The 25819-nt window shown below is 52.3% G+C and overlaps 8 protein-coding genes across 8 annotated transcripts; 4 read left to right on the top strand and 4 right to left on the bottom strand.

The window, feature by feature from the left end:
• The first annotated feature begins 147 nt into the window (after nt 1–147).
• On the top strand, nt 148–1556 carry K452DRAFT_348845 (uncharacterized protein). The gene is made up of 4 exons (XM_033545561.1): nt 148–310; nt 372–557; nt 628–930; nt 1012–1556. The coding sequence occupies exons 1-4, from the start codon at nt 245–247 to the stop codon at nt 1357–1359; spliced, it is 903 nt and encodes a 300-aa protein (XP_033401988.1). The 5' UTR covers nt 148–244; the 3' UTR covers nt 1360–1556.
• A 1215-nt stretch (nt 1557–2771) lies between these two features.
• K452DRAFT_294855 (uncharacterized protein) lies at nt 2772–5218 on the bottom strand (the record flags this gene model as incomplete). Its single annotated transcript, XM_033541751.1, has 3 exons — nt 2772–3600; nt 3654–4974; nt 5029–5218. 3 exons carry the CDS (start codon nt 5216–5218, stop codon nt 2772–2774), a joined length of 2340 nt encoding a protein of 779 aa, XP_033401987.1.
• Nucleotides 5219–5977: 759 nt separating this feature from the next.
• On the bottom strand, nt 5978–7650 carry K452DRAFT_283551 (uncharacterized protein). Its single transcript, XM_033539792.1, has 4 exons — nt 7630–7650; nt 6948–7370; nt 6557–6851; nt 5978–6497 (listed from the first exon to the last, which is right to left on the bottom strand). Exons 1-4 carry the CDS (start codon nt 7641–7643, stop codon nt 6441–6443), a joined length of 789 nt encoding a protein of 262 aa, XP_033401986.1. The 5' UTR covers nt 7644–7650; the 3' UTR covers nt 5978–6440.
• Nucleotides 7651–8097: 447 nt separating this feature from the next.
• K452DRAFT_315485 (uncharacterized protein) lies at nt 8098–10434 on the bottom strand. The gene is made up of 4 exons (XM_033543867.1): nt 9960–10434; nt 8729–9782; nt 8469–8656; nt 8098–8418 (listed from the first exon to the last, which is right to left on the bottom strand). Exons 1-4 carry the CDS (start codon nt 10233–10235, stop codon nt 8278–8280), a joined length of 1659 nt encoding a protein of 552 aa, XP_033401985.1. The 5' UTR covers nt 10236–10434; the 3' UTR covers nt 8098–8277.
• A 524-nt stretch (nt 10435–10958) lies between these two features.
• Nucleotides 10959–14874, top strand: K452DRAFT_355693 (uncharacterized protein). The gene is made up of 8 exons (XM_033545982.1): nt 10959–11035; nt 11096–11243; nt 11312–11409; nt 11467–12120; nt 12172–12318; nt 12365–13708; nt 13761–13898; nt 13960–14874. The coding sequence occupies exons 1-8, from the start codon at nt 10964–10966 to the stop codon at nt 14638–14640; spliced, it is 3282 nt and encodes a 1093-aa protein (XP_033401984.1). The 5' UTR covers nt 10959–10963; the 3' UTR covers nt 14641–14874.
• Nucleotides 14875–15608: 734 nt separating this feature from the next.
• On the top strand, nt 15609–20057 carry K452DRAFT_348841 (uncharacterized protein; the record flags this gene model as incomplete). The annotated part of the gene is made up of 5 exons (XM_033545560.1): nt 15609–15823; nt 15877–16033; nt 16091–18587; nt 18643–19430; nt 19464–20057. 5 exons carry the CDS (start codon nt 15609–15611, stop codon nt 20055–20057), a joined length of 4251 nt encoding a protein of 1416 aa, XP_033401983.1.
• A 349-nt stretch (nt 20058–20406) lies between these two features.
• K452DRAFT_348840 (uncharacterized protein) lies at nt 20407–21657 on the bottom strand. The gene is made up of 2 exons (XM_033545559.1): nt 21322–21657; nt 20407–21261 (listed from the first exon to the last, which is right to left on the bottom strand). The coding sequence occupies exons 1-2, from the start codon at nt 21565–21567 to the stop codon at nt 20479–20481; spliced, it is 1029 nt and encodes a 342-aa protein (XP_033401982.1). The 5' UTR covers nt 21568–21657; the 3' UTR covers nt 20407–20478.
• Nucleotides 21658–23024: 1367 nt separating this feature from the next.
• K452DRAFT_219679 (glycosyltransferase family 2 protein) lies at nt 23025–24828 on the top strand (the record flags this gene model as incomplete). The annotated part of the gene is made up of 4 exons (XM_033536422.1): nt 23025–23483; nt 23539–23838; nt 23891–24227; nt 24290–24828. 4 exons carry the CDS (start codon nt 23025–23027, stop codon nt 24826–24828), a joined length of 1635 nt encoding a protein of 544 aa, XP_033401981.1.
• Nucleotides 24829–25819: the final 991 nt, after the last annotated feature.

Raw genomic sequence — 25819 nt, 5'->3', positions numbered from 1 at the left:
TTCATGTCGAGCGCCGCATACGTCGTAGGGCCGCGCATGGCAACCTTGGCCTTGGTCGGCGTCCTTTTTTGCCCATGACGCGCGGTGAAGATCGCCGGCGCTCGGCACGATCCGCCGCTCAGGCCATGTCGCTCTAACCTGTACCCAAGCTCCCTCACCGCAACCGCAAACTCCCGCTACGCCGACGCTGTCTCTACCTAATCATTACCTACTTATCCTTCCTCGCCCACTTTGCACCCTAGCTATGGCCACAACCGTCTGGCCGCCGATCCCCTCGGACCGGCTCAAGCACGAAGAGGATGCCTCTCTGGTCTGCCCCGACCTTCCTCCGTGCCCTTCGCCCACTGACCGTCTGCCCATCCACCACCTAGGCCCGCGAGCTCGAATGGCTCCTCTCATCGCTGCGCAACACGCTCAAGTCGCTCAAGGCTGGCCTGGAAGAATGCGCCGCCCTGTTGGCGCCTGATGAGCACGGCTCCACCCTCGTCGTCTCGACCGTGCGCTCCGAGAGCCTCAAGGGTTTCGTGACGCGCGTGGGGACGCGCATTGTCAAAGGAGTACGTAGAAATAGGAAAAAAAAGAGGAAGGGCACTATCGCGTTAACCCACCGCTCTCGCGCCCACACAGGACATCAAGCTCCGCCTGGCCAGCCTGCCCCCGCCGCGCGGCGCGACCTACTACCCACTCTCCATCTCGCAGGCGCCGCAAGCCCCCACGCTCGTCATCGACCAATTGACCGCCGTCCGCACGCACATCAACTCGTGCCTCGACGTCGTCGACGTGACGACATGGGCCGGCGACGCCACCAACGCAAACTACATCGCGGGGCAGCTGCAGCTGCTGTACGACAACATCCAAGAGGCGCGGCAGGCGCTCAAGGGCCCGTCGGAGGTGCGCGGCGAATGGTGGACCAACTCGGTCGATGAGAACGTACGCTTCCCTCTTTCCGTCCTATCTTTCCCCCCACCTACCCGCCCACTCACCACTCACTCACCACCCACTCACTACCAGATATTCGACCCCCCGCTCCCTGCCGACGTCTCAGTGCACATGTGCCTCCTCGACGCGGCCATCCTACTCGAAATCCGCACTCTCGAGCCCCACACCGCCGACGATGGCAGCCTCTTCGGCTTCCGCAACGCGCTGGCGGGCGCCCTCGGCGTCAGTCGCGCCCCCGCCCACGACGAGGCCGACAAGGTCTTCGCCTTCCGCGACCACCAGGTCAAGGTCAAGGAGAAGATCCGCGTCGAGTCGCAGGACCCCAGCTTGATCTCCGCCATGGCCAAGCTTAATGCCCTTGAGCATCATGTCGCGCTGAACAGGAAGGCCTTGGATGTTGTCATGGGGAGGGATGATTAGGTAGGAGGGCGTTTTTGGCATGTTGGCCTTAGATACCCCCAATTGAGTTTCTTTTCCGTCCTGTTCGCTGCTACTGCTCAAAATTTATGGCATCAGATATGGTGCATCGTCAGGGAGTCTCGGGACTGATCTGCGTTGGGTTTTGCAAATGAGCAAACTGCTTTCTAGGATAGGTGACGTAATAAGTCCGATCGGACATTTGGATAAAAATCACGCCTAGGAGTATCGTCGTCAGCCGCAAAGACAACCAGCGCGCAAAATGGTCGGAAGATTGGGACCAAGGATGGACTGGTCACCACACGCCAAAACCCTCACCTCCTCACGCCGGTAATCTCACAAGTGCCGCGATCTTCAGCTGATGATCAAACCATCTTATTTGAAATTAGGGTAAACACCGCCGATGCCGTCCAACGGCCGGCCGCGCAATTACAAACGGTATCAGCGCACCCTTTCCCCCCGGTCCAGCCTTGCAGAAATCCGCGCGCGAAGATATCCAACCGCGAACGCCCCTACATTGCCCATGCTTTCCCTTTGTGTTTCTCTGAAGCGAGAGCAAAGGCGAGAGAGAAAAGCAAGAAGAAGCTGGAGAGAAGGAAATAAAATACAGAAAATAGGAAAAAGACAAACATCCCTGTGTGTATATCTCCGGGCGAATTGGCTTGGATGACGACTCTCTGTCTCCCATCCGTCTGTCCATCCGTCTGTCTTTCCATCCGTCCGTTCGTCATTGTTGTCAAACAAACAAAACACAAGCCCCGTTCCCGTTCGTGAATAAGCCGGATCTACGGCCGTTGCGCAAGGTAGAAGAACCACAAGCTGAACAAAAGAAAATAAGGAAGGCGGTGCTAGAGCAGAGCCATGCAATGAGAGGTGACAGTAGCAGCCATTGGCATTCTCCGTAAGCTGGTTATGTCCGACAAAGCGATGGGTCAGCCAGCGGGAGAGCCTATGAGGGCAGCAATACTGTGGGGATCATGCTGTTTTTCTGGCAGTCGCGCCAGTGCTGACAGGGAGAGTAGGAAGAATTCGATAGCGAAAAGAAAGGAAAGGCCAGCTTGAGAAATGTACAATGCAAGGTATCGAAGTAATTGGGGAGGAAAGGAAGGGCTGTAGCCGAGTATGCTGTACAATGAGAACGAAAAGGCAAAAAGTTTCGTGAGACAGCCGTCCAGTATCTCTGGGAAAAGCAGCAACAGATACCAATGTACTGGGGAAGAAAACAGAAAGGCTGCTGGCAGGTACCAGCCCATTACGAGTCGGGTCTCTCGACTCGCTCGGTGGACAGAAATTGAGGTCCAACAAAACATGGCTCTCATCTACGGGAAGATTGAGTTCGCGAAGGCGCGCCTATGACCGTCGGTAGAGCCTTCTGCAGCAAGAAGAGGAAGATGAGGTAAAACTCAAAGATATCCTTACAGGGTGTCAGGGCCAGGGAACCTTCCTCCGGAAGCCATTCCCATGCCCATTGCCGTAGCCGCCGGCGGAGCACCTCTTCCACCCCTCATGCCGCCTCTCATGCCACCCCTGCCACGACGCGGCGGGGCAACACCGGGAAGACTGAAATCCGGGTTCGCATTGAGGATCATATCATCGCGCCTCGGTGCCCTAGGGGGAGCATAGCCGTACGGGGGCATTTCGCCGGGCCCAGGGCGCCAGTTCGGGTTGACACCACGCTGCGAAATGCTCGTAAAGTGAGAAATTTCGGAACCGACAGGTGAGCGGATGCCCTCATCGTAGTCCTCCAGATCGTACGGATGATTAGCTTCTTGCGGGATGGGGGCAGACGCCTGCATGGTCTGGATTGGCGGGAGTGTGGTCTGGGGGTTCGCAGCCTGGCCAGGGGAGTTGTTTGGGCTACGAGTAGGCTGAGCAAGGGCACCAGGTATTAGCGCAGCGGGAAGAGCAGCAGGTGTAGGAGCTGGCGCAGGCTCTGCGGCAGGTAGAGACTCGATGGGTTCGGCGAAGCGGGGGTCGACGTCTTCATAGTAGTTGTTAGCCGGATTGGAAACCTTCCTGCCGTGACCGTTGTTCTGTGTTTGTTGCGCGGAAGGGCCGTTGACGATGGAACCAGCTGGAAGCTCAATCGGCGCTCCGTCAATAGGGGATGCGGCGATTGGCGAGAGACCGCGTGCGTGTTGGTCAGCGGCTGTGTTGTCCGCGTTTCCACGGTTAACTGGCGAAGACGAGGTCGCTTGTTGCTGACCTCTCCAGTCCTGACGGGGTGCAACATAGGCGGTTGGTCTAGAGACAGTGTTAACGGGGATGGGAAGTGGATACTAAGTGAGAAGACTTACTCGGCAGAGTAGACGCTAGTGGGACTCATGGGACTGGCAGTGTTTATACGTGGCGGAGCAAGACCTTCAGTTCGGCCCGGTTGTAGACCAACCATGCCTTGGAGGTCCCTATCATTTTCCCTTAGGCCATAGTTGTTGGCTCCATGATTTGGGCTTGGGCCTCGCCCATCCATTTCGATTGATTGTCCATTCGCGCCACCTGGTCCAAAAGTTGGTCCTTGTTGATCATAGTCTCCCATTGCATCATACGGTCCTAGTTGAGGCATGCGGTCACGGCCCTGCGGCGGCTGTCCTCCGTAGTAGTTGTTGTAGCCAGGAGGTGGGCCTCGTCCGCCTCTTCCCATGGGACCAGCCATGCCCATTCCCATAGGTCCAGGACCCGGGGCCATGTTTCTTCCATTGCCATTCCATCCAGGAGGGGGCGGTTCACGCATGCCTGGCGGTCCTCCGCGGCCTCTTGGACCATAACCCCCACGGCCACGCGGCGGATAACCTCCTCTTCCTCTGCTGCCGTAGCCAGGGCCTCCGGCTCTGTTAGGACCCATGTTCCCATCTTGCATTCCAGGCGGTCCATATCCATTGTTGGGTGAGTTTCCGTATTGATCTCTTGCGGGGCCTCTTCCACGTCCAGCGGCACCAGATGGCATAGGCGGGGCTTGTTCACTGTAGTATCTTCCTGGGCGACTACCTGTAGAGTCGCCATTGGTGCTGGCGCTTTTGACAGACGGGTTTTTCGGGTTTAGCGGAGTTCTATCGTCCATGCTCGTCTTCTGCAGTTCGAACGCGACGAAGTCTGGTCCTTTGTTATCTCCAGATGAGTGCATTGGCGGCGGGGAATCGGCGCGAGGAAGAACATCTTCGTGGACCGGAGGAGGAGGGGGGGGAATATTGTCCATTCCGCGGCTCTCGTAGTAGTTTTGCCCGTTCATCTCGGCATTTTCTGCAATTCTCTTCTTCCTTGCCTTGCGGCTGACGAGAGTGCGTCTCATTGCGCAAGTCACTATGCCACACAGACAGATAACAACTGTGGCAGCCAGGACGAGCCATCCACCCCATTGCATGTGCGGTACGAACAGCAAGATGTCGACAAGAAATGCCAACAGGGATACCAGGAGAGTTGGGAAGGTCAGAATGAGGAGAGCCATGAGGTAGCGCGGCGAATGTGACGGCGCGTGGAAATGAGCAGAGACAGCGAGCGCGAAACAGACGAGGGTCAAAAAGGCCGCCACCGGGTGGACAATCAGAATTGCGGACAGGGTGTGACGTGTGTCCGAAGGGAGATCAAAGTCAGAGTTTGTGGGCGAAGAGAAGAGTCCGGACTCTGGCCATGTCGTCAGTGGACAAGCTCACGAGCGTGCACACATGAGAAGCCTACCTGTGGTATAGCCTATACCAATGTCACTGCAACTATCGCCCTTGCAGTAGCCAAAGACGCCATAGCTGACATCGTCAAAGCTCGCCAGCGGAATGGCCTTGATGATGGGAGTCGAGAGGGTGCTCAGCAACAGCAGCGCAAAGGCGGCAAAGAAGAGAATGGACAAGGGCGTGGCCGGGCGTAATAGCATGGTTGGGGTAGCGGTGCGCCGCTCTGCGCGCGAGGCAGAGGGCTATCGGGAGCGGGGGGTGGAAACGGTTTTGGAGTGCTGCAGGCTCTTGGGAATGCGGAGAAGGTGTAGAGAGAGGTCGAGGGTGTGGCGCGGCGAAGCGCGCGGCTTGGGGTGGGCGAGGAAAGCGAGACACAAGGCGCGACACGTCGGTCGATCAATGAGCGAGGTGCAAATAACGGTAGCGAGAGGGAAGTTGGCTGCGCCGCCGGGCCCAGGCTGCGGGGGAGAGGCGGTCGTCGAGAAGAGCGAGCGAGCGAGCGAGCGAAAGCAAGCACGGCAAGCTGCACCAAACAGCGCCTCCCCCCACATGGTTAATGCAGCCAGCAGGTGCCTGATCTCCCTTGGCCCCGCCGGCTTCCCGCCCATCGCCCATGGCACGGCCGTTGCCAAGTCGCTTTGTCGGGGCGGTGCTCTGCTCTCCTGCAATCTGCAACGTCGCGGCGAGATTGCGACCCGCGACCCACTGCCCTGTGCTCCCCTTTTCCGTCGTGAGCAGCGCTGTTGCAATTTCGCACATGGTGCCATTGTGTCGCCCTGCGCCGCGGCCTTGCGACTCTTTCGAGACACTCCGCACTGCACGGCCCCCCTCCAACCCTGCCCGATAAGCCCCGTCTTATCTGGGCTCGCTCCACCAGCTCCGCAGGGGCGACAAAGTCCATGTCACGGCGTTAAAATAGTCTCGATTCCTTCCTAGCTTTGACATGCAACAGATGACGACGACGGCCGACGCCATTAGCAGATCCTTCCATCAGTACCGTCTGAACTACTAGAGTACTGCGACGTCCAACGTCCAACGTCCAGCGTCCAACAATAGGTAGCAAGCATTCTCCCTCCTACAACAATCAACTTTTTTGCTCCATGGTACATACCAACTCTATATTTATTTACAAGTACAAGCTTCTTTATTATCCCAGCTATAGATTTGTTTGCAACTCCTGCCGTGCCCTGAGCCTCGCTCGACACAGCTCTGCGTTTCACAGTCGCACGCGTTTCACTCCCGCAAATCGCAATCAACATGGTCTGGCATCGTAATTTTGTTCCATTTTTATTGGACCGTTCATGGCCCGATCCGTGGACCTGAGATGCTACGCAGAGCAACATTTGGCATGCAAGATATCTTACCCGTACTCCAACCTCAACCATCCCATTCCCACCGGAATCCCCTGGACCAGACTCATACTTACTGGCCGGCCAGAGCGTAGGCCCGGCGGCGGTCACGCTCCTCGGCAATGGAGAGCTACGCCAAATGTCAGCACAAATCCCTCAGGCTACAGCCTCGCATCTGCATGCACATACCTTGACACCCTTGCCCTTGGGAAGAGAGATCCAGGGCTTCTCGCGGCCAATGACGAAAACGTTGCTCTCACGGGTGGCGAACTCGTTGTCAACAGCGTCCTTGATATGGACGATGTTGAAGCCACCGTCGTGGCGCTCACGGTGGGTGATGACACCAACACGACCCATGTTACGACCACCGGTGGCCATGGCAATGACACCAGTGTCGAACTTGATGAAGTCGGCAATCTTGCCAGTGGCAAGGTCGATCTTGACGGTGTCGTTGACCTTGATCAGAGGGTCAGGGTAGCGGATGCTAAGACGCACGTATCATGTTAGTATTGTGTTTTCATGTACATACCAGACGATCGCCAAAGCTTGGTCCAACGTCTGATGGATGCTGGGAACTTACGTCCTCGCATCGTGCGTAACCAAGAATGGGATGCCGCCCTTGCCAAGCTGGACGCGCTTGACCTTGCCGAGCTTGTACTCAGCCTCCTCGCCGGTGATGCGGTGGACGGTGAAGCGGCCCTTGGTGTCGTAGATGAGACGGAAGTTCTCGCCAGTCTTCTCGATGGAGATGACGTCCATGAAACCGGCAGGGAAGGTAGGGTCGGTGCGGACCTTGCCGTCGACCTTGATCAGGCGCTGCATGACGATGGCCTTAACCTCACGGCCGTTCAGGGCATACTTCAGCCTGTTGCGGATGAAGACGATGAGGGGCATGCAGTCGCGGAGCTTGTGGGGACCGGGAGACGCCTTGGGGGCGTAAGCACCGGACAGCTTGTCCAGGAGCCAGTGGGAGGGCGCGCTAAGGCGCTTCTGGTGCTTGACACTGAAGGAGATATGTTAGTTTTCGAGTCCCATTGAAATGTCCAAACGATCCGAGCACTCCGCTGCGCGCGCTACCGACTGGAAACATGCGCCTGGAAGGCCCACAAGGTGCCGCTTTAGAGCCATCAATGCTGTCTCTCAAGCACTTTCGCCAATAGCGGCACCGTTGTTGATCTCGCAGTCGTCGTGGTGTCCAATCCAGTCGGAGGTCGCATTGTCGCAGTATCGCCGTTTCGATGCCATCGCAGGTGTTGACTTACGGTCCACGAGCCATGATTACGGTCTATGAATCACGGATGGGTAAGGAGGTGGGTTGTCGTGTCGTGTCGTCCGGTCGAGGTCGGAGGTACGTGTAGGAAAAAGCGAAGGCATTTTCGATGTTGTGCGCTTAGTAAGAAGCCAATTTGCCGACAATCAGCCACTAGTGTGGTGGAACGGGCTCGCAGGTAGCAAGCGAGGAACCCAAAGCGAGCTGCTGAGCACAGCATGTGAAACTTGACAGCACCACATCAGATTGCTGCAACTCTTTTTAAGAACCAAACTCCGTGCACAAAACCACTAACATCCGTCACCGTGAAACGAGATTCACCGGGAAGTGAGATGGTGATACTTGTACAGAGTAGAAGAGACCCAGTTACGATGTATAGAGTCTGTGTGTGCTTTAAGACCTTTACATCCATACCCAGGACTCGGGCTATGAGCTAGACAAGGAGTACCCTGTAGGGAATGCTTGTATTGTTCCGTGTCTCGCTAGACGGTGGATCTCGGTTCTCGGTGACGGACGTTACTTCTGCACATCAAGTCTTAGATACATGATACTTCTAACGAATAAAAAGATTGGCGATAAATCTATAGTCCCAATTCCACATTGAATTATCCCCCAGTCTGTCTTTACTCAAAGAAGCCCTTCAGCTAGGAAAGTCGATAATTTTCCCAGGGTTCATGAGCCAATGGGGGTCTATAGCAAGCTTGATGCTCTTCATGACATTGAGCGTGTCCGTCCCAAGCTCTTTGAGAAGGGAAGCTTTCTTGCCCAGACCAATAGAGTGCTGAAGAATGTCAGAAGCTGTATGAAACTACGCAAATGCAGAGGACTTACTTCTCCTGTACACGTTCCATCCATCTCCAAAGCTCGGTCTACCATGTCCTTGACACACTTTTCAACTGCTGCACGCTCCCTGGGATCCTTTCTGTTGTAGAGGATGCTCTCATGGAAATTACCGTCACCAATGTGTCCCAGGATACTAGCAAAGAGCCCGAGCTCGTCCATTTCTTTCTTCGATACCTCTACATTCATGTCAGCATCATGTCCAACTTCTCCATTCCCGGAGACATGGGTAAGTAAACGCGGCAATTTACCTATAATATCCGGTAACCGCGACAGAGGAACTGCGACATCCGTGGACCACACCTCTAAGTCACCCTTCCGCAAGGCCAGCATGCTCCAGAGAGACTCTTTTCTTGCCGACCAGAGCTCCTTTTGCTCCTTGGCATCGGTGGTGAACTCAAAGTTGCCGCCTTTGTGCACCTTTGATATTGCCTTCACTAATTTTATGTTCTCCTGCACACCTGCTTTGGTACCAGAAAATTTGAAGAACATGGTTGGAACTTCCTTCCACTTTCTCTTTGTCGCGCCGGTTTTGTTGATCACGCCCATCTGCACGTCGTCCATGATTTCCATTGCAGCGATGGGAACCCCGGCACGCATAACTTTAGATGATGCTGCTGCTGCGTCCCGGATAGTCGGGAATGTCACCACTGCCACACTGGTTTCTTGCGGTATGACCGTAAGCTTTAGTGTGACTTCCGTGACGATTCCAAGTGTGCCTTCGGAACCGATGAAGAGGTTGGTCAGATTATAGCCCGCTGATGTCTTTCTCGGTCGGCGGCGAGTCTTGATGATACTTCCGTCGGCGAGGACGACAGTCAAGTTGACGACCCATTCTTTCATAGTGCCGTACCTGACAGCATTGGTACCACTACAGCTGGTGCCCACCATTCCGCCGATTTTAGCTGTCGGGCCTGGGTCTACGGGGAAGAAGAGGCCGGAATCTTTGATGCTCTCGTTCAGCCCCATCCACGGCACCGAAGGCTGAACCACAACATCCATGTCATCTTCGTGGAGCTCGAGAATTTTGTCCATGAAAGAAAAGTCGATGCTCATGCCTCCGTAGGGAGCGGCAAAGTTTGCTTCTAGGCTGGATCCACCAGAATATGGTATCATGGGTATCTTGTATTTGTAGCATACTTTGGCGATTTGAGACACCTGTTCTGTTGATTTGGGGTATGCAACCGCTACTGGCAGCTGATCGATATTGATAGAGGACCATTCTGAGTACCCGTGCGCATGAAGATCATCGTCGTCAGTACTAACAGCATCCTCGCCAAAGCACTCTCTCAACTCGCGGATTGCCTATGGCAGTTATCAGCAAAGCTATACCTCTGGGCTGGTACCTTAAAACTAATCATAGCTATGAACACGATAGCTCATGTCCTTGAAACATCAGAGTCCCAGCCGTGACGAAGTCAACAGTGGCTGAGATGGGTCTTCTAAGCAGTTCGGTATTCCCATATGAAATGAAGTAACTACCTTTTTCATGTCTTTCTGATTGGCGTATACCGGCTCTGCGGTTTTTTTGGCACCGAAAATATGCAAGGGATCGACATTGTTGGATCCAACAAGATATGAGAGTGTTCCGGTAAACGCTGAAAAGCCAAGTACACGTCCAGTGGTCCAAAAACTGGTCTTGATTGCTTTGGTTGCTTTCGTAGAGTGTTGTGTGGAAGCTGGTCGTGCTCCGTTGATAGCAATTTTCGGTCTTATTGTGAGAGCAGGCTTGGAAAGTTGTCTCGACGTGCGAAACATGGTGACGAACCGTCGAACTAAGTCAATGATTTGGAGATAGAAGGTCTATGGGTCACAGAATGCCTGGGCTTGTGGCCATCTTATATGTCAATAATGCCTGCAAGCAGGCGGGAACGTCATCAAAATAGAAGGCCTGCTAGCGCAATGTCTCCCCTCCCTCGTGGAAGACGGAAATAAGCGCATTGGAGGGAGAGGTGGGTCTCTTCCGGCTGGGCGCACATTTGCCGGCATTGTGACGATAGACATGTCAGACTCACCGCTTAGCAATGTCAGATTAGTGTCAGCGTCAGTGGCAGGTGAGATGGACGGAATGAGCCAGAGCCTCCAGCTCAACATACGTTCTCCTGGAGATTTGGGCCAAGAAGACGCGAGCAAGAGGAATCGAACAAGCTGCATGATCGGCCGCAGGGGCGGAGATAGAAAGAGCAGATTGATTGCATTGCGGGGAAGCTAGAGGTTGTGCAGAGAGCCGCGGGTGTCGCGTGACGAGGCGTGCGGCGTCGCCGTCAGAAAACGCACCTCGGCACCGGCATACCGCAGGTGGTGTGGCACGGCAAGCCAGCATTACACAGATTATTATGAACAATCTGCATGCCTGCCCAAACGTGGGGGGTGGCTTCCGCACGTGACCACGTGAGGCCGTGTCAACGTCCATCGGTTGCCCAGACGATCTGTCGCCCCAAAATTGGCCCGAGACGCGTCTTCCCGGTTCTCCTCAACTACGCACCATGGGCCTCCCGGAGACCTTGACGGCAGAGATCGAGCGCATCATCTCCAGTCCTTACTCTGTATCTCTTAAAGTAAACTCTCGCAATGACGTCCCGTCCACCCACGTCTCTGGTCAACTGACGCAATTTTAGAAACTTGATGATATTCTGCTGCAATGCGACGCCGTCGCCATACGAACTTGGTCGCTGCTCTCCCCTTGCCAAATACCCCAGCTGGTCACGACTGTAAGGGAAGCTCTACAAGTATGGCCTTATGCTCTGCGCGTGCTCCAAAAGCTAGGTACTTCGTCCTAATTTATAATCTGCTTCCAAGGCATCTAAGCTTATGCATGTTGTCACGAAATTCAGCGCAAGCACGCTCTTTCCGCGACGCACTTTTATTGCAAAACTCTGGGCTTTTGGATGATCTGCTCCGAAAATCCTCTGGCCCCGAAAGTTCTAGGGATGTATGTGTTTGGTTCTCTCGGGGTTTCTTAATACAGAGGCTAAAAGATGTTATACAGGTGCTCAATACATGCGCGATGCTACTTGCAGATCCTTTACCGGAATCCATACCTCTCCCATCGTCTGCCCAAAAGTTTTTTGTTCGTATCTTTGAGGAAGCCCTCCAGGCAACTACTGAACAAAATCTGAGCCTACTTCACTCCTTGCTTAGTGGCGCCTGCCGGGAGTTACTCAACATCCTACCGCATGAGCAGCTGGATTATTTCGAGGACAGGTCTTACGACCTTCTCAAAATTACCGAGAACAGTCTGAACTCGAAATTTCGCTTCTTCTGCATCGGGATTCTTCTGCCCTTCGTCGAGCCGAATTTTACGAGGATCACGTTGCCCACTTCTCCACTCGGCAGTATACCGTATTCGCAACCGGAACGCTTGGCGCCTGTGAAGGCATTAGATGAAGTTCCTCGTATATTTCGCGAGGGAGTGGCGCATGTTACTGTCCATTATTTACTTCTTGGTCTTGTCAATACCTGCATTGATGACAGGAATGTTTTCGATGACGAAACTATTCGTAGCATGAAAGTCGCGAATGAGACTTTGACTGTCATCAAACCGGAAGTACGCCATACCTATGCTCGTAAGAATGGCTTCATTGTCGAGAAGCTGCTCGCAAAATTGTCGAGGCTTGACAATCAGCCAATGGCTCAGCTGCAGGTGCGTGTCAGCCGAAAACTTGCCTGTAGCATTGTACTAACATATTTAAAGGGCTTGACTTATATCGGACTTTTGTACGAGAATCACAAAATACCTGCAGATGTTGTATTGGCTTACCAAATGGCTCTTCTCGCATGTACACAAGAGCCAGCATCCGTCCTCTCTGACACTTTAAGCCTATCGCTGCCTTGTTTTACAGTAAGATACACTGATTGCTCTTTCGGATAATACTAACTTTATACAGCACCAATTGACAGAGGATTTTGTTGGCAATGTATTGCGCAAATCTATGGATGCTGCCGTCATGTCACATTCACACTCTGCCGAGCTTGAGGGCTTGATCATCATAATCCAGCTACTCTCCGAGGGAGCGTTGAACTCACGTGCCTTCAGAAAGAGACTGTTTCTTAGTCTCTCAGCAGAAGAAACCAAGGAGCCCCTTGAAAACCTCCTCAAGCCATCGCCTTCCAGCTCCTCTGCACTGTGTACCCGCCAAGGCATCTGTCCAGTCGGAGTACTAAACACTGGCAGACGGCTGTGCTTGAGCATGTGTTCTCTCCTTCTAAAGTCAGCTCTGGCTACACAGGCAGGTGAGGTTGGAATAGACCTCTACGTTGGACTACACATCCTGCAAAAGCAACAAGAAGTCACGCCACAACTATCACCATGCAAACATTTCCAGGCACCTCCGCAGCACGCACCTATATCACTAGTGCAAGAAACTTGTACCCCTCAGACGCAATCTGACAGCTATAACTGGAGACAAAGGCTCGCTACGGATCTGGAAAACCACGGCAAGCTAGAGATAAACTTTATACAGCGCAGAGTCGATGATGTATGTCGGGACCTTGAGGCCAGGTGTGAGAATATCGAGGAACCTCTACATCAAGAACAACAAAAAGTCCAAGAGCTGCGGCTTGAACTTCAAGCCATGCACGAGAAGAGCGACAAACTAAATGCTCACATCCGTCAGCTAGAGGCTCACGAACTTGACCGTGACCTATGCATGGAGGGACTGGAAACTGAGAAGGCTCAAACTGAAGCGGATCTTCAGCATGTCACAAGTCAGAAGGATGACCTCCTGAAGCAGCTCGACAACCTATTCCATAAGCAGGGCGAGGCAGAAAACGCACTCATTAAAGCTCGCAAAGAGTACGACCAAAGTTTGTCACAAATTCGCGCCCTTCTGACTGGCAAAGAAGTAGAATGCCTGGAACAAACTCGGACCTTGGAAACAATGCAGATTGTCATTGGAAAATTGGAAACTGACTTGTGTACAACGAGAGAGGAAGTTCTTCGCGAGCGGAATATTTCGGAAGAAACCAAAGAAAAACTAGCTCATACTATTGGCGAGTTGGAAGAGGCGAGAGCTGTTCATCTCCAGGCAAGATCCGATATCGAAAGCCTCAACAGACAAGAGAGAGATTTGGCTTGTCAGCTTGACTCAGTGAAGACCGCACTTGCTGATGCAAATGATAAAGCGATCGTCTGTAAAGCAGACCATGAAAAGATAGTTGCAGATCGGGAAAGAGATATTGACACTCTTCGTAACCGTTACGAAGAAGAGCTTAAAAAGATAAGCGATGAAGTAAGTCTTGCTTTCGTTTTAAGTGGCCAAGGTGAAGCTAATACCTTAGTAGGCTTCTCAATCACGGGGACGTCTTGAAAGGCGGCTGCAAGCTTTGAAGGACGAACTGGAAGACCAGGTCCGGCAACAAGAGGCGATGTACAAAGAGCTTCAAGTTCGGGATACTGAAATAACAAAGCTCCAACAAGAGGTTAGATGGCGCTCAACTCCGTTACAGGTTTGCATATGGGCGTAAAACTAATTGTTGGCAGATTGAGGTGCTTTCGGATGCCCGTGACGAAGCAGAAGCTCAGCTTGAAGAAGCACAAGCATCCAGGACCAGAATGCGCAACGCTATGGAAGCAGCACTGGAGCCACCGGTCAGGATCACCTCCGGGCCTCATGTTCCCAGAACAGTGCGGATAGCACCGGTTTCGCACAGTACTAGTCGCCGCCGCACGTTCCAAGAAACGCGGTTGAACCAGGACTCCAGCGACCATGGGGAACATCCAGTTTCAGATCACGCCAGACTTTCGCCAGAGAACCTAATACCCCCAAGCAATGAACCCTCGCCAAAGCGCTCAAAGTCACGGCAGCAGCCTTTCAAAGTGCCGACAGTAAAAGCGACTGCGGGTGAAAGACGGCGATCTACAAGATTGTCACAGAACAAATCGTTCTCGACTACGAGTCCAATCAAAAGAAAGCCGTTAGAAGACGTGTCGGCCGAAAGAGGCAACCTGTCGCATGTTACGGTTGCCTATCCACCTAAAAAAACCGCGAGAGATTTGTATCCAGAAGACGTTGAAGAGCCGCGCGAAAAGGAGACCACGCTCAGTTTTGACGAAATGGATCTTTCTTTCGATGCGTCTGGTCTCTTAGCTGACGGTTCGCCTACCCAGGATGAGACAAATCAGAGCGATGCACAGCCGAATGAGGATGAGACTACAGGCTAGTTTTAGTAGTGGATATTTTCCGACACATGTTTCTGAAGGCGTTATTCCAGTGACAGTCATAGAGAGAAAATTATTGTTGTTGTGATTGTAGTACGAGTTTTTTTATAGGTAAGCAAGCGCTTGGAAGTTGGATTACGTAGGCTGTGTATGACCCGGAGTTTAGCAGTGTACACAGCGTTTGATGGCAGTGATGAAAAGAAACGCACTGGTAGCGATTGGGCAGTGGCGACAGAGATGAGTCTTGTTTGAGATTAGGTTATTCATGTGTGTTTGTTCTCACAAATAAGGCAGCAGGTACCCGCGCCACAAACAAGTGGTGTTTAAGGGATCTGTTTCCGTTTGTTTTGGGAAACTAATCTCTGTCTTTTCCAACCATAGAAGCACCAAGAAGTCTCCTTGCATTTCCATGAGGATTTCCGCACCAGCTCATCCCTGTCAATTGTTCATATCTGTAATTTGCGATCATTACTGCGAGCTCTTGTCCGCTTGGTCGGTGTACTCAGAAGCTAACAGCATCGCGACGCATTGACTCCTTTCAGAGAGGATTTGAAGCAGTTGAGAGACATGGAAGGGAATGTGCTGGTCGTAGGTGATGGTAAGGGATCTTCGTAGGCGCCTGTCGGACTAGCATGCAATTCAGAGAGTTGAGTCCGCTGACTTCTGTAGACATACAAAAAAATGAAGAACCGTCTAGTTCTGGCAAAATCATTGCGCGGTCTGATCCTAGGGCAAATCATTCTAGAGGGCATAAGGCGCGGCTCGCTGGGTGTCGGAGAAAGAGTGGTGAAAGCCGCAGTCGGCCACCGCCACCACAACACCAATCTCCAACAACTCATCGAGGCGGCCGCTTCTTCTTGTCCAGTTCAACATCTTCGACAAATCGGAGGCCACGCCACCATATCAGTTTCAATCACAGCACACCACACCAAGCAAAGACTAGCTATTCAAGTCCCAAGGTCCACGGTACGATGTCGCGCCCGCCGCCGCACCAGCGACACAGAATCATACTTCACCAAGGCAACGAGTGGAAGTCATGGCAGGAGTTGACCGTCAAGGTGATTCGGCTTCCCAGTTCTATCACAACGAGGGAGCTTCATAAACACTTCCAAAACGAGGGTGAGGTCACCAAGATTGAAATCAAAGGCTCCGGTGTTTTCTCAACTATCGCCTTTATTACCTACAGGTGAGACCGTTTTGCGACACACATTACTATCTAGGCTGATATGCTATCTCTAGCCCGCCACCATTCAGGTCGTTTTGGAATACCAGCTATCGTATCTCTGGCTCCACGCCTAGCACTACTGTGGAAGTTCCTATCGAGCTCCTTCCACGGCAACGCATCTTCACCGTCCAGAGCCCAGTCGATCCCGCACAGGTGTATCCTGAGAGCATGGTGCGTGCACAAGTAACCCCCCCTGTTGCTCGTACTGTGCTAACAGCTAGTCCACAGAGGATACCAACTGAATCAATCGGCTTCGGATTCATGCATAGCGAGACCTCGATGATGGTCATGCACCGAGTATCCCCAGAGGGAAAACTGCCGATGACGTTAACAGTCAATCTACAACGCCGTGAGGTCGAAGTTCGTTTCTCAATGAATATGTTCGATGAACAAAGGAAAGCATATGTCCTCGACCAATTTCGGTTCCGTGTCAAGTTTTCCCAGATAAAGGGCATCCACGAACGTCACGATGGTGGATGCAACAAGCAAGTATGGGTTATCCTAACTGACAGTCCTCCATGGTTTTACAAGAAACTCCGGAACACCGGGCCAACACACATGGATACCGAGCGGACATGGAGAGAATGGCAGGCTTGGTATCGCCAGACAGATATCACCCACTCTCGGCAACCCCTCAAAAACTCTCCAGTCGGTCTCAAGAAAGCCAACCCTGTGATCGACATAGGAAGGTGGATGGCGTACCGCTTCGAGTTCGACATGAATAGCCCCAGTACGGCGCAATACAAGAAAATGCAAAAGGCCTTGATGGACTACAACATAAATATACTGCCTGACAGTATTGTCCAGATCATTGACAAGCAAAAGCCTCATTTATGGGATATGATTGACTTGAAACAGCATGAATCGGGCTCTGCGCTTGCTACACTTACTAACGCCTATGATAGCCATATTCCACTCAGCTTTGCTCTCCGATATCAGCTTGAGGTTTGTATCTCACACGGCTACCTCAACGAACACAACATAACCAGGCAATTCCTCGAGCGGTTAGTGTCAATGGAGCAGACAACGGCAAGGAATCTCTTGGAAAGAGTTGCAGACTTGAAACGCCGTATTTTCAATCCCATGGATGTCTTTAAGCTCAGTATCAGCCAGAAACCCACGGACAAGTCGATACTAAAGTACTGCGTCTACGCACGTTCCGCCAACGTCACACCCTCCATGGTCTACTATGCTACTCCAAATATCGAGGTTTCCAATCGTATTGTCCGCCAGTATTCCAGTCATGAAGATCGTTTCCTTCGTGTGAAGTTCACTGAAGAGAAAAACGAAGGAAGAATCAACAGCACGGATAGTGATATGGACAATGAGATCTTTACCCGAGTCTGGCGTACGCTACGCAACGGCATTACCATTGGCGATCGGCATTACGAGTTTCTAGCCTTTGGAAACTCCCAGTTCCGTGAACACGGCGCCTACTTCTTCGCTCCAACAAAAGAGCTCACAGCAGCAGATATTCGCTACAAGATGGGCGATTTCCATCACATCAACCAAGTGGCATTGTATGCCGCACGTCTAGGACAGTGTTTATCGACTACTCGTGCTGTACAATGTGTCAGTGTCAAAGTCACTGGAATACCGGATATCGAACGGGATGGCTACAACTTTACTGATGGTGTTGGAAAGATATCTCGGTTTCTTTCGCAGATTATTGGAGAAGAATTTTCTGAGCCTAATGCCGTGGAAGACCCACCTTCTCTATTCCAGTTTCGTCTGGGTGGGTGCAAAGGAGTACTCGCAGTATCCCCGGAGCTCAAGGAACGAGAAATACACGTTCGTTGGTCCCAACGGAAATTTGATGCGATAAAGGAGGGTCTCGAAATCATCCGCATCTCAAAACTGGCAACAGCTATGTTGAATCGGCAGATTATTATCGTCCTGGATGCACTCGGGGTTCCTAACCATGTTTTCATCGCGAGGCTCCAGGAAGATATGGCTGAATTGAACGCTGCCATGTGGTCGGAAAACATTGCTCTTCGCTCATTGCAAGAGACTATTGACTTCAACCAGATGACATTGGCTATGGCAAGCATGATACTAGACGGATTCATGGCCTCTAAAGAACCATTTATGATGTCAATCCTACGACTATGGCGTACTTGGCGTGTCAAGTCTCTCAAAGAGAAGGCCAGGATACGCATTAAAGACGGAGCCTTCCTCCTTGGCTGTGTTGACGAGACTGCGACACTACGTGGCCATTTCATCGACTATGTGGCAGATACCGACAATCCTTTGCCTGACCAAATGGAAAATCTCCCAGAGATCTTCGTGCGGGTTTCGGAACCGGAAAACCAAGGATCATACCAAGTCATTGAAGGCATCTGCGTAGTTGCACGCAATCCTTCGCTCCATGCTGGCGACATTCGGGTTGTCCGGGCAGTTGATGTGCCTGCACTTCATCATTTAAAGAACGTGATCGTTTTTCCTCAAACAGGGGACCGGGATATCCCAAACATGTGTTCCGGCGGGGACCTTGACGGTGACGATTACCTTGTGATGTGGGACAAGGACCTCATACCCAGGGAGGTAAACCACCCCGCTATGAACTTTTCTCCGCCTCCGAAAATTGAAGTCGAGGGCGAACCCACCGCCGAGGACATAAGCAAGTTCTTCGTCGAGTACATCAAAAATGATAGTCTGGGCCGCATTGCTAGTGCACACTTAGTATTTGCTGACTATGAAGATGAAGGAGTGAAGAGTGAGAAGTGTAAGTATTCCTGTCTACGTATATTTTCATTGGAAAGATACTCACATGCTTCCAGGTGTGAGCTTAGCAAAACTACACTCCCTGGCAGTAGACTATCCCAAGTCCGGAGTGCCTGCTAAAATGTCTCACGAGCTAAAACCGAAGATGTATCCCCACTTTATGCCTAGGAAAGGCAGGCCCAGGCCGAAGGATCGGGTTTACAAATCAAAGAAAATTCTAGGACAGCTCTACGATCAGGTGGACCGGGTGGACTTCATGCCACAATACGAGCTCTCATTTGATGCTCGCATCCTAGATGCCTACTCGCTGAGAGAAGACACACTTACTAAGGCTTCCAAGCTCAAGGAAGCATATGATGCTGCCCTTCGTAGAATTATGGCCCAACATGGAATTCTTACGGAGTTCGAAGTCTGGACGACTTTTGTTCTCGAGCACAACAATGAGACAAGAGATTACCAAATGGCAGAAGAGTTTGGCCGCATCTCCCTTGCTCTCAAACAACGCTTTCAAGATCTCTGTTATGAGGAAGCTGGCGGAAGGAGCCACGAGATTCTAGGTCCGTTCGTTGCAGCCATGTACACGGTGACCGCTCGCCAGATGCAGACCGCTATCCAAGAATACCAGGCAACCAAATCGGGCAGAGCACCTCAACTCCTGAGCAGGGAGATGGACTTTAGGGTAATGCCTCTGATGAGCTTTCCCTGGATCTTCCGTGAAGAGTTGGGACATATTGCTAATGCCAAGAACGGGGAGAGAGCTGGTCTGGAAATCGTCGAAAACGAACCACAACGCCGCATTCGTGCAAAAAAACCAGTTGCATCCAAGCTCCAAGATGGATACAATGTAGAAGACGATATCCTTCTTGGAAACGGAGAGTTCCATGACGGAGACAAGCTGAAAAACTCCCCCCAAGCAGAACAAAGTATTATGAGAACGGCAAAGAAGGCCGGTGTGGTTGATGGACTTACCCATGATAGCATTCAGCCAGGGAATGCTACAAACGACAACATCAGAGATGGTGGTTTGGCTGTGGAACAGGAGAAAGGTCAAGAAGCAAAAGCCGCCCAAGATGACCCACTCTCTCTAGCCACAGAAATTGGCCACGATAGCCACGGCTCGACTGATGTTGGATTCCTTACGCCTCTTGGCACCTCGGGCATAAATAGTCCTTTTTCACCTAACAAAGCTCTTAGCAGAGCAGACAGCAGAAGCGACATGAGCGGAGATTTGAACGACATAACCCACAGGCTGAGCAGCTTCTCCATGACTGCCAACAGTCTTAAAAGTGCTGGCAAGATTGTAGACTCCTGTGGTAATGAGAAACACAACGCGGCTCTTAATTCCCATCTTTCCTCTGACCCGACGCTTGACAAACGCGAAGAAAGCAGGGAATACGAGGCTGAAGAGGTTGTCATAGAGCCTGAGGCACAGACTGCCTTGGACATGCTTGCAGGCATCCTCAACAAGTAACCATGGGTTGCATATGTCCTACTTCGACTTTCGAAAGACGATACACTGGTCATCTGAACGAAGTAGACAGAACCGGTGGGCTTGGATCTGGTTGTTCTTTTTTCGTGCAAACTGCCTTGCTTTTTACAGTCTCTCATTTCCATTCGCTTCATTACACTCGTTCATTGTGTTTGGGGAGATTAGGACTTTAGGAAGAATCGATCCATATCCTGCGGTTTCATTGTCCTACAGCGAATAATTCGCTCCGGGTAAGCGGATGGTGAGGTTCGTTCATACCTTAGGAGACCAAGTGCCGCGGAAATGGACTGGTAGGCAGACAGCTTCTGGGAATAGAACTGTATACCAAATTGAATCATCCTCTCGCGACTTGACAGTGATAATTTTTAGAACCAGATTGGAGGAGTACGTAGAAGCAACTTGCTCAACCGCTAGTGCCTGCTCCCCTCTCAAACACTTTGACAGTGCCATCTCCGCCAACATAATACAGCAACTCTTTACCGGCTTTTGCATCGTCCTCGCCGCTCCGTTCCTGCACCTCGTCCCCGTTATCACCCCTTGTAATCCTCAACACCCCACTCACGTCCGCCGCATAGCCAGTATCCAGCAGCCTCAAACTCAATACTAGATCAGCGACATGCGCTTGTCCAATCAGAAACGCGGCGTGCGCAGCCTCGAGCGGCGAGTGCGCAGCGCGCGACACGGGCGCAACGACATCAGGCGCCGCGGCGGCTACAAGCGGCGCGTCGGCAGAAAGAGTCAAGACAGTAGAGTGGGCGCCGGCGCGCAGGTGCAGTAGTGACGCGGCAAGGTCAGTGGGCGCGACGGCGGGGTCGGCGGCCGCGAGCAGGACGTCCGGCTGGTCCAAGATGAGTAGCGTTTTCTTGGGCAAGGCAGCGTCGAGATGGGCCTGCGCACGTTGGAGGGTCTCTTCGAGATGCGCGAGTGTGGGAGAATTTAGGCGCAGAGTCGACGATTGCTGCTGCTGCGTAGGAGCACTGGGAGTAGTAGGCGCGACTACCTGGGCACGCGCCGGTTGTGGTGCGCCGCGGGGTGTGATGGTCCTGGGCCCGCGCGATGCGGCTTGCGGCGATGCTGGCGCCGCTGCTGGCGCTATCGATTCGACATCGGCGGGGAGGAAGAGGCCTGAGAGGCCGTCGACGAAGACGAAGCGACCCTGATGCGCGAGGCGCGCAAGATCGAGGCCCTAGAGGGTGTGTCGTTAACAAGATTGGCGCGTGCGGACGAGATGAAGCTTTGCACTCACGCCAGCTCGTCGGCTCTCCGTCTTCCAGAAGTCCCAGTCACGCAGCCAGCTCACGAGTATCACGGCCGTGTCTTCATCAGCGCCATGGCTAGCCTCATCCTTTACCAGAGCACCGCATATGTAGCGGATAACAAGCCAGTTAGTGCTGGCGCCGAGGACGCCGGTGAGGAGGGTAAGGCAGCCCTGGTCGGGGGGAAGCTGCGTGTAGGGGTGCAAGAGCGGTGGGATGCGCGAGGTGGGAGGCATGGTGGGGGAGGATGCAATGACAGGGAGCGAACTCTTCCTCGAAGTCTCGCACCTGGCGAGATCGACAATGAAAAGTAGTGGCCAGCATAGGGCGAACAGCAAAAATTGCGCCGGTGAAGCCCCCGAAGGAGATTCATACCGGCCCACCACCGCGCTGTGCAATGCAGGGCAGTCCGATAGGTCGACCGTCTTCATGATCACGGTGACCCAGACTAGGTAAGTATGAAAGAAAAAGAGGAAGAAGAAGAGGAAGATGAGCGACAGGGGAGGGTGTTTATGTAGACGAGCTACCCATCTAAGCGAGGAGCTAAAGCGCATCGCTGACTCAGGCGCAGGCGGCGGCGAACGGCGGAGGAAAGAGCGCGGACTCCGGCGAGCTCGAGCTTCCGGGCATCCATGCCCCATCCCACCATCCATTCCACTTCTTCGGCTTCCATTCCTTCCGATCGATAGGAAGGCGCAGTCCTGGTGGTGCTGGCTCTAGCGCGGGGGCTCTAGCGTACCTGGCGTACCTGGCGTACCCGCCATGTACCTACCTACTGTGCTACTGCGCGTTGGGATTCTTCCAGAAATCCTACTGACATGGACACATGTCGCCGCCTCCCCAGTCCCCCGCACACTCCTCCTCAACCACGCACGCTGTCAGCCTTTAGTAGGGCGTTTGTCTTCTGGGGCCCCGGGTCCTCGCGCCATCACCTCCCCTCACCAATCGCTCCTTTCACCGCTCAGGAGTCGCCATCGCTTCAGTCCAGAGATAGCGCACGGGTGTTGCTCTTCGTGAGTCTAGACGCTAATAGGGGGCTACTATGCCGACTCGCCATGCCTTTGCAACGGCTTCCGTCTCTCTATTCGCATCTGTACCCGAATCCTATAGTCCGTCAAAGCCTTTCTTAGTGCCGGTCCAGCCCGTCATGTCCGACGCTGTCTGCTTAAATGTCGCCCGTGCCCCTCGCCGTCTCTCTTGTGGGAGCTCTCTCTTTGTTCACCGTCCTCGTGAAACCGCTGTTCCAAAATGGCTCGGTCACTCGCCTCTCCTCAATATGTCTCGCAACCAAGGTGGCCGTCGAAAGCCCAGAATGCAGCCAAGGCCATGCCTCCCTCCCGCAAGTCGCCCATGGCCTCAACTTTCCGGAACGGTCGTTATGAGAAAGGCGAGATGAAGATTCAAGAATCTGCCGGCTATGAAGCTTCGGATGAGATGTCGCTCAAGCCTTGGAAGCAGACAGCCTTCCGGCTCTTGCCGCTCACTTCCCTGCTCTTCCTTTCCTTGGTGGCTGGAGCCACCTATTTTCAAGTGCACATCTTGAGGCAACAATACAGAGAAGGCCAGATCTCTTGGGTGTCATTGCTTACGAACTCCACGATTTTGCTTGTTCAACTCAGTTACTCCAGTGTGTCTCACTCACCCGGTCGTTCTTTCATCTGCTGATTGCACAGGCACGGATGTACTTCATGCCATGGCAAGACTCGTTGCCTTGTTCGGAGATTGGCGCCCGCGGTTACAAATGGTCGGACAGAATGTGCCCACAGTCGATGTTCTCATTCCTTGTTGCAACGAAGACCCCGATATCATCATTGACACGACGCGAGCAGTGCTCCAAATGGACTATCCCAGGAACCGGTATCGTGTGTTGATCACTGACGATGGCAACTCACGAGAGCTGGCATCCTATGTCGAGCAGCTATCAACAGAGTACCCGAACTTGCATTACACGGCACGGAAGAAGACCGGGCCCGATGGCTTCAAAGCAGGCAACTTAAATCATGCCCTAAGCTTCCTGAGCGCGCTTCCAGAAGGCGCGGCAGAGTTCGTGGCTTCACTCGATGCGGATATGATCCCAGACAAGAGATGGCTCCGAGCACTCGTTCCACACCTGGTTCGCGACCCTCAGCTGGCCGTTGTTTGCCCTCCGCAGGTATTTCTCGACTAATCTGCTCAAAACGATATAATGGTTATTGACAAGCCACCAGCATTTCTACAACGCCCCACTCAATGACGCTTTGTGCCAAGCGAACAGGTATTTTTCCAGAAGCTTTGAGGTTCTCAAAGACATGGCTGGTGCTGCGTGGAACACTGGCTCTGGCTGGATAACGCGGCGCGAGGCTTTGGATTTAATTGGTGGTTGGCCTACGGACTCCATAACCGAGGATGCTTATTGCTCGACAATGCTTCTTGCCGCAGGTTGGAAGGCTGCTTACGTCCAAGAAGAATTGCAGCACGGTCTGGTGCCTGATTCTTACTACAAGCACATCAAGCAACGGACTAGATGGGTAAGTCAGAAAGTCTGGGTGGCAGATTAATCTTACTGACACGTTTTCTTAGAATGTCGGAGGAGCTCAGCGCACTGCCAACATGGGATTTTTCCTCCGCAAGGCCTGGGCCCGCAAGTTTACCGCAGGACACCGGTTCTTCCACATGCTGTACTCGATTGACTACTTCAGCCCCATCTTGCTATGCCTTGGCATAATTGTCACTCCGATCTGCCTCTTCATGGGATCCAAGCTAGCTCCTTACCAGGACCTTTCGCAGCTACGGTTGATGTTGCAGCTCAAGTGCTTGGTGCTGCTGGCCGGCTGGCTTAACGATCTGCATAACTCTTTGTTCACTGGTTATCAGGTTGGTCTTTCAGAGCAAGCCAGTAGGGTTTGGATGTCACCTTGTAAGGACCACCCCACACAGCCATAGACGTATGCTTCAGCCTAGTAAACTGACCTACAACAGACCATATGATTACGCTGGTACGCTCTTTCATTCTCCCATCCTGCCTTGGAGGTCAGTTGTCGGGTTTCACCGCCACCGGTTCCGTCCCGGATACGCTTCACGAGCGGAGACCAGATCAGCGTGCTCCGCTGAGCAAGCGCCTCCAACACATTCTCACCGACTGCGGGGCAATCTTCCACCTGGGTTTCATCATTCTATGCTCTCTCGGTATAACCAACATGGTCTACCAATGTTTTGGCGCTCACAGCGCTGGTTCAAGCCACTCTTGGATGCTCTTCCTTTCGAATTTGGCACTTCCGCTGCCTTTCTGGTACCAGCTCATCATCGGTTGCTTCGTTCCGCTACAGTATGCCATCTTCCCTCCGGATGTTCCCGAGCGTGAAGCATGTCTTTTCCGCGACCCTATCACTGGAGTTGCGTATCCGACGCAAAAGGCAAAGAAGCCTCAGTTTACGTTGAAAACTGTGGACTATGCTCATTTCCATTTCCCAATTGTGCTTTATGCCCTTGGCTTGTTCGCCAGCACCTGGTGGATCTGATCGCGGTTTAGCACTCGACACAATACTAAGCCAACACAATGCGAAGCTGGCTGCACAAAAGTCATTTGTAATCCTTTCTTTATTTCATTGCATAATTAGCCAGGGTACATCAGGCGTTTTATAGATGGGCGTATACTTGGCTTGGCAGTGTGTGGATTTCAAGATGTATAGATCTCGAAGGTTGAGATTGATGAAACGACTACTTCTTAGATGGTGTCTAGATTTATATAATAATTATATAACAAGAAATCATTTTAGGAAAGAACATGTACAAGAAGCTCGCACTTGGATCTGCTTTGTCAAGCCGTTGCCTATAAGCTTACTTCAGAGTCCATCAGCCGGCCCAAGCTCCATGATTTAAACTAGGCTTGTGGGCTTGGTTGACAAAAGCCGTGCACCTCAGCACTAGGTACAAATTAGGTAGGAACGGTCAACATATCCCTGCTTCACCCTAATTACCTACCCGGAACATGAACTGTATGCCAATTAGTTCTTATGAACCAAATTGACGGTTTTCAAGCACATGCATGCTTTTATACTGTCTAGCAAACACCCAGGAAGACTTTCACACTTTGAGACAGTGCTATTGTCAAATAGGACCGGTTGACGATGGTGGTATGTAGGTGATCAGACATCCATAGTTAGTATTCTTCTCATTCTCACTCTTCAATCCCAATACAAATAACAAGTAAACAAACAATTAGAAAAGTATAGATAACAAATAAGATAAAACAAAAGGATGAAAAATAAACTTAAACGGAACTAGTGAGCAGACTGTGCTGAGCTGAGAGCCAGGCGCCGGGGCTTGTCTTGTTCCGCATTGCTAGAGTCCGCATGATCATTGTCTTAACGTTCGATAAGATGTCGCATCGGAACGATAGAAAAGAGATTTTCGAATGCCTTGGATATTTAATGCATTGATGAGATAGATGGCAGATGCCAATTACTACATGTATTGCGTCGAGCAGTCTGCCTTTACTGAATAATAGTA

Source organism: Aplosporella prunicola (genome assembly GCF_010093885.1).
Source record: "Aplosporella prunicola CBS 121167 unplaced genomic scaffold K452scaffold_3, whole genome shotgun sequence".
Classification (NCBI taxonomy): domain Eukaryota; kingdom Fungi; phylum Ascomycota; class Dothideomycetes; order Botryosphaeriales; family Aplosporellaceae; genus Aplosporella; species Aplosporella prunicola.
This window is presented reverse-complemented; position numbering and strand designations above follow the sequence as displayed.

Coding starts and splice junctions, on each gene's coding strand:
- K452DRAFT_348845 (XM_033545561.1), top strand. CDS start 245: ATGGCCACAACCGTCTGGCCGCCGATCCCCTCGGACCGGCTCAAGCAC. Junction 558..627: donor GGACGCGCATTGTCAAAGGA/GTACGTAGAAAT, acceptor GCGCCCACACAG/GACATCAAGCTCCGCCTGGC. Junction 931..1,011: donor CCAACTCGGTCGATGAGAAC/GTACGCTTCCCT, acceptor ACTCACTACCAG/ATATTCGACCCCCCGCTCCC.
- K452DRAFT_283551 (XM_033539792.1), bottom strand. Junction 6,852..6,947: donor GTTACGCACGATGCGAGGAC/GTAAGTTCCCAG, acceptor CGTGCGTCTTAG/CATCCGCTACCCTGACCCTC. Junction 6,498..6,556: donor CCAAGGGCAAGGGTGTCAAG/GTATGTGCATGC, acceptor CATTTGGCGTAG/CTCTCCATTGCCGAGGAGCG.
- K452DRAFT_315485 (XM_033543867.1), bottom strand. CDS start 10,235: ATGTTTCGCACGTCGAGACAACTTTCCAAGCCTGCTCTCACAATAAGA. Junction 9,783..9,959: donor ATCAGAAAGACATGAAAAAG/GTAGTTACTTCA, acceptor TAACTGCCATAG/GCAATCCGCGAGTTGAGAGA. Junction 8,657..8,728: donor GCGGTTACCGGATATTATAG/GTAAATTGCCGC, acceptor ACATGAATGTAG/AGGTATCGAAGAAAGAAATG.
- K452DRAFT_355693 (XM_033545982.1), top strand. CDS start 10,964: ATGGGCCTCCCGGAGACCTTGACGGCAGAGATCGAGCGCATCATCTCC. Junction 11,244..11,311: donor GCGCGTGCTCCAAAAGCTAG/GTACTTCGTCCT, acceptor CACGAAATTCAG/CGCAAGCACGCTCTTTCCGC. Junction 11,410..11,466: donor GCCCCGAAAGTTCTAGGGAT/GTATGTGTTTGG, acceptor GATGTTATACAG/GTGCTCAATACATGCGCGAT.
- K452DRAFT_348840 (XM_033545559.1), bottom strand. CDS start 21,567: ATGCCTCCCACCTCGCGCATCCCACCGCTCTTGCACCCCTACACGCAG. Junction 21,262..21,321: donor CGGAGAGCCGACGAGCTGGC/GTGAGTGCAAAG, acceptor CACACCCTCTAG/GGCCTCGATCTTGCGCGCCT.